Genomic DNA, 6449 nt, shown 5'->3' with positions numbered 1-6449 from the left:
TTGCTAGGGACTTGCCCGGCACTTGCTCTCTACCTCTATTTGTTATCTTTCTTCTATCATTGACAGTCCCTCTAGGTTGTGGGCTGCTTGCCTGTGTTCCTGAGAAGCATCTACGGTACCAGTCTATAGAGTGTGTTTTCTTTAGTGAATTACCGGTATGTTTACCGATAATAAACTTGCACTGTTTTATGTATATGTTTGATTACATACAGCCTTGTGACAGTTTTCCTGCATGTCATAAGCATTTGAATATAAATTAAAATGTTAAAATCAAATCTGATATTGTTTTACCTTTTATTTGGTGTGTGGAAGGTGTGCGGAAGAGGGGGTAGTCTTATTCGGCGAGTATATAACAAACTCTGTATTTTGAGTGGAAATGTTAGGGGGTCGTCTTATATGCCCGGTCGTCTTATACGCCGGCAAATACGGTAGTAAATGCCAGCCCTGGCTGGGTAGCTCGGTTGGAGCATCGACCCAATAAACCAGGGTTTCAGGTTCAATCCTCGGTCAGGGCACATATAGAAAGCAACCAATAAATGCCCTGGTGGGTTGAACAACAAATGGATGTCTCTATCTCTTTCTCTTGCTCTCTCTCCCTTCTTTCTCTCTAAGGTCAATAAATTAAAATTATTTTAAAAGAAATAAAGTAGTAGTAAATGCCAATCTAATACAAAACAGCAAACCTCTTATATCAATAATATATTTAGGATAGTGAGTATATTTAAACTATCTAGGGAAGCAACTTTCCACCTTTTCCATTTCATGGCACACAAATTAACTGCCAAAATTATGCGGCATACTATTTTTTTGTCGATCTGACCCTTTTTGTTCCAAAGTGACTTTTTCAAAAATCAAGTGTTTATAATTGTATGTAAGGATATCAAGTACCAAGAGTTAATCAGATACAACCTTATTATGTGACATGACCAATAAAACTCAACGCTTATTATATGACCTATATATTTATGGTTCAAGACAGGGCATTCACATCAGACAGCTATGTGTTGGCTGTTGTTATTTTTTTATTTGATAGTCTAAGGGAAAAAATGTCAATGCCTTTAACTAAATAGTCAGGTATTACATGTTTTGCAGCACACCAGCTGAAAACTGCTGGTGTTGGGTTAAGAACTCCTCTGATCGGAGTCTGGTATGCTATAGACCCCATTCCTGACAAACTGCACATACACTTCCTTTTACCAACTAGTATAGGCCTCAAGTGAAGAAAGCCTGCTTTATGAGAGAAGTAGAGGACTCTCTTCATGCCACACAAATTCCTCTGGCAATTAGCTATATATACAACCTGTCCAGTATAATGTTGGCATCTAGGAGGTACTCAAGAATGCATGCTGAACAAATAACAAAGCAAGATGATAAGTCTGCTTTTTTTTGCTGTTACTAGTTTTAAGAAAAATATTGTACCTTAAGATTTTTGCAACTCTTCATCAGGTATTTCACATCATAAATGGATGGGAAGAAAAGGTTCAGAATATGAAAGAATTCATGTTCCTCTTCTGGCAAACGAGAGTCAGTAAGTAACTTTACCATGTAGCCAAAGTCATAGCCACTGCAAGGAGAGGAGGAGGCACTAAGTGAAAAAGCAGCAGTTATTAGGCCCCCGCATTCAACAACTTTACTTCTCAAAATTCATGATGCTACCACCTTTCAGTATTCCAAAGTAGTTTACCCTACTGTGATCTGAACATTCCATTAAAAAACAACACAAACTAATATGGAAGAAAACTCAAAGGTTTATAAACGTGTGTTTTATTCATCAAAAATTCAGCCGAAACCGGTTTGGCTCAGTGGATAAAGCATCGGCCTGCGGACTGAAAGGTCCCAGGTTCGATTCCGGTCAAGGGCATGTACCTGGGTTGCGGGCACATCCCCAGTGGGGGGCGTGCAGGAGGCAGCTGATCGATGTTTCCCTCTCATCGATGTTTCTAACTATCTCTCTCCCTTCCTCTCTGTAAAAAATCAATAAAATATATTTAGAAAAAAAAAAAAATTCAGAAGTACTGGCCCTGGCTGGGTAGCTAAGTTGGTTAGATAGATCATCATCCAATTCATCAAGACTGCTAGTTCCATCCCCAATTCAGGGCACATACAAGAATCAACCGATAGACCTGGCCAGTATGGTTCAGTTGCCTAGGCATCATCCCGTGCACCAAAAGGTTGTTGGTTCAATTCCTGGTCAGGGCACATGCCTGGGTTGGGGGCTCAACCCAGTAGGGGGCATGCTGGAGGCAGCCAATCAATAATTCTCTCTCATCATTGATGTTTCTGTCTCTCCTCCCTTCCTCTCTGAAATCAATAAAAATATATTTTAAAAATAGTAATAATAAACAACCAAGTGCTTCGATCCTCTCCACCCACCACTTTCCACTTGGAATACACCCACTGGCAGCTACATGATAGAGCCCATTACTGTGTAACACAAACCAATATGAACTCCAAATTGTTTTTTTGAAAAACAAACATGAGTAATAGTTACCATTTCAACTTCATAACTGCTAGTGACCAACAGAAGAGAGCGTAAGAATTCAATTCCCTGCTCCCAAACCGAGAGCTACACATTCTCTGGGGCTGACCTGTGAAATGAAAGCCATTTGACATTGTCACAGAGAACCACCCCTGATGTCATAAGCAGCTCCGCAAAGTGCAGTGTGTCAATCCCTTCCTCTTCGTGCTTCTGAAACTGTAGTCCTGAGTTTGCAAGGAGATCTATGGAATCCTGAGAGTACATGTCCTCTCTAAAAAATAAGGTGTTCACGTCTTAGTTGATGGATAATGTAACAAAAGTAGTGGGTAACAGCATATCATACAAGTTTTCTTTAAATCTTTCATTATTTAAGAATACAATTCCTTCTTTCCAGTATTCCAGCAAGCATAAAAAGTAGATGATCTTATCTCTAACAGATACAAAATGTGATTTTTCCCATAAAATGTCCTAATTATAAAATATCCACATTTTCCAATTTTTAAAAGAAAAGACCAAACAGACCGAACGGCGGAACAACCAAACAACTGGTCGCTACGATGTGCACTGATCACCACGGGGTGTGCGTGGAACATGGCGGGCGTCAGCAGCAGGCAACAGAGTTCAGAACGTGGCGGGCATTGGCTGCGGCAGGATGGTGGAGCACTGAGCGGGGACACTAGACCAGGGTGCCAGTCGCTGTCATTGGGGTGAGCCTCTGGTGGTTACCGAAAATACTTTGCTCCTGCGTGCCGCAGTCCCGCTAGGCGCTCACACCCGCTGCCATCACCCAGCGCCAGCCCCGATCGCTCCTGAGGGCTCTCTATCTACCTCCCCCTGCTCCTGAGGGAGGATCGGGGCAGCAGATGCTGCTCTCACACACTGACGGTGCTGGCCTCGCTTGCACCTGCTGCTGGCGCCAGCCCCAATCGCTCCATGTCGCCAGCAGGTGCGAGCGGGGCCAGCACTGTCAGCACATGGGAACGGTGGCGGGAGCGGGGCTGCCGGCAGACAGGGGACCAGGGGCCATGGCGGGAGAGGCCAGGAGGGGGCACAGAGGATGGGCCGAGACCTGCCCCTGTGCCCACCTCAGCCTCGTGGCCCACAGTTCCTTTCAAGGTACACAAATTCGTGCACTGGACCCCTAGTACTCTTATAATGTTCCCCCATGGAAATAATAACTATTAATAACTCGGTTTATATATCCTTGCAGACTATTTTCTCTGCCTACACATACACACCTCCATCCCTTCACCTTTATAACAGTTCATCTTTCTAGATCAATACTCAGACACATCAGTCTTTGTAATGCTGGCATATTTCACTGTAAAGATATATCCCTTAAACACAAGAATATTTAGAATAACACAAAAGGAGGGAAATAACTCATTTTCCATCAGATGTCACTGTTTTCCTTTCTTTTGTTTTTCACATAAATTTAGGTGATATAACTGGCAAGAAAATCACCACAATTTTAATTTTTTTCACTAAATTAAAACTGGTGTTGAATTATAATCTTTTGCTCTACCTTATGTAAACATTTTAAATACAAATCCTGCAATATAGTTATTATATTATTTTGCATATTATATTATCATTATGTTACAAATAACAGGCTTTGGCAATGGACTAGAAAAATGCAGTTAAAGGAACAATCCAGATTATCTCCTAAAATAATTCTTTGAAAGTCAAAGAAATCTTCAAAACACATGGACAACAATCAAAAAATGATTCCTGAGCCATCAAATGCTCTTGGTGCCTAGTTAAACAAAGCAGTGTTGGAGCCTAGCTGTGGCCAGTGTGGCTCAGCTGGTTGGAGCATCATCCCACACACTGAAAGGTGATGGAATCAATTATTGGTCAGGGCACATACCCAGGCTACAGGTGTAATCCCAGGGATTGTGTATGGGAGGCAGCCAATCGATGTTTCTCTCACAGAGATGTTTTTCTTTCTCCTCTTCCCCCTTCCTCTCTCTAAAATCATGGGGAAAATATATCCTCGGATGAGGATTAAAAAAAAGAGCTGGGCTGCCCAGCCCGTGTTGCTCAGTAATTGAGCATTGACCTAGGAACCAAGAACCGGCCTGTTCGATTCCCAGTTCAGGGCACATGCCCAGGTTGCAGGCTCAATCCCCAGGATGGGGGTGTAAGGGGCAGCCGATTGATGTTGTTCCCTTCTCATTGATGTTTCCATCTCTCTACCCCTCTCCCTTCCTCTCTCTCTAAAAATCAATAAAAACATTTTAAAAATTAAAATTACTGGGGCCTAATAAGAAATATAGAAACACTACCTCAAACAATCAGCAAAACAATAGTGTCCCCTCAATATGCCCCTTAAAATTTACATCACCCTCAAAAACTGAAAAAGACAATTACCATATGATCCAGCAATCCCATTTCTGGGCATATATCAAAAAGAACTGCAAACAGGGTGTTGAAGAGACATTTGCACATCTATCTTTACAGCAATACTATTTGCAATTGTCAAGAGGTGAAAACAACCCAAATGTCCATCAACACAGATGAATGGCTAAACAAAATGTGACATATACTAGTACATACGATGCAGTATTATTCAGTTTTAGGAAAGAAATCCTGCCACATGCTACAACATGGATGAACCTTGATGACTTTATACTAAGTGAAATAAGCCACTCATAAAACAACTAGAGGCCCGGTGCATGAAATTCGTGCACGTGTGTGTGGGGGGGTGTCCCTCAGCCCAGCCTGCACCCTCTCCAATCTGGGACCCCTTGAGAAACGTCCGACAGCCCGGTGGGATCAGGCCTAAACGGGCAGCTGGACATCCCTCTCACAATCCAGGACTGCTGGCTCCCAACCGCTCGCATGCCTGCCTGCCTGATTGCCCATAACCGCTTCTGCCTGGCAGCCTGACCACCTCCTAACCACTCCCCTGCCAGTCTGATCGACGCCTAACTGCTCCCCTGCCAGCCCAATTGCCCCTAACTGCCCTCCCCAGCTGGCCTGGTCACCCCCAACTGCCCTCTCCTGCAGGCCTGGTCACTCTCAACTGCCCTCCTCTGCTGTCCCGGTCACCCCTAACTGCCCGCTCCTGCAGGCCTGATCGCCAACTGCCCTTCCTTGCAGGCCTGGTCCCTCCCAACTGCCCTCTCCTGCTGGCCATCTTGTGTCCACATGGGGGTGGCTATCTTGTGTGTGAAGTGATGGTCAATTTGCATTATTACCTCTTTATAAGATAGGATAGATACTACAGGATCCCACTTAAACAGAAAGTAGAATGGTAGTTAACAAGAGCTAGGGGAAGGGAAAAAAGTAATTATTTAATAGGTATACAGTTTCAGGCTTGCAAATGAAAGTTCTGGATGTCTGTTTCACAACAGTGCAAAAACAGTAAATTTTATTTTTTACCACATTTTTTAAGTTACATCAAAATTTTCCCATTACCAAATAGCCTTGTTTCAACTACCTTTGATTAGCACCCACTCTATATCTTATTTTTATTAAGAAAAATACGAATAACCCTCTTTTACAGATAAGGAAACTGAATTACAAAAGGGAAAATAACTGACCCAACGTCAACCAGTAAAGAAATGGCAGGAATTCAAATACTGATCTCTTAACTGGGAAACTGACTTGACTTTAAATAGCTTTACTGAGACACTAGAGGCCCGGTGCATGAAATTCATGCACGGGGGGAGGGGGGGGGTGCATCCCACAGCTCAGCCTAGTCCAGTGGTCGGCAAACTCATTAGTCAGCAGAGCCAAATTTCAACAGTACAACGATTGAAATTTCTTTTGAGAGCCAAATTTTTTAAACTTAAACTATGTAGGTAGGTATACTGTTATTAACTTAATTAGGGTACTCTTAAGGCTTAGGAAGAGCCACACTCAAGGGGCCAAAGAGCCGCATGTGGCTCACGAGCCCCAGTTTGCGGACCACAGTTCTAGGAGGTTCCAAAGCCAGTGCATCTAGTGGACAGCTTCAGAACAC

The 6449-nt window shown here is 43.1% G+C and overlaps 1 protein-coding gene across 5 annotated transcripts in view; it reads right to left on the bottom strand.

The window, feature by feature from the left end:
• CNOT8 (CCR4-NOT transcription complex subunit 8) overlaps positions 1–6449 on the bottom strand; it is a 25396-nt gene that overhangs the window by 3986 nt on the left and 14961 nt on the right. For 3 of the 5 annotated variants that reach the window (XM_015565635.1, XM_006766286.2, XM_015565638.1), the window contains 2 exons: positions 2589–2750; positions 1420–1564 (listed from right to left, as the gene is read on the bottom strand). In XM_015565635.1, coding sequence (XP_015421121.1) covers positions 1420–1564; positions 2589–2750 — 307 coding nt within the window. The other 2 variants (XM_015565637.1, XM_015565636.1) reach the window with 2 other exon arrangements.

Source organism: Myotis davidii, unplaced genomic scaffold (genome assembly GCF_000327345.1).
Source record: "Myotis davidii unplaced genomic scaffold, ASM32734v1 scaffold18, whole genome shotgun sequence".
In the NCBI taxonomy this organism is placed as follows: domain Eukaryota; kingdom Metazoa; phylum Chordata; class Mammalia; order Chiroptera; family Vespertilionidae; genus Myotis; species Myotis davidii.
This window is presented reverse-complemented; position numbering and strand designations above follow the sequence as displayed.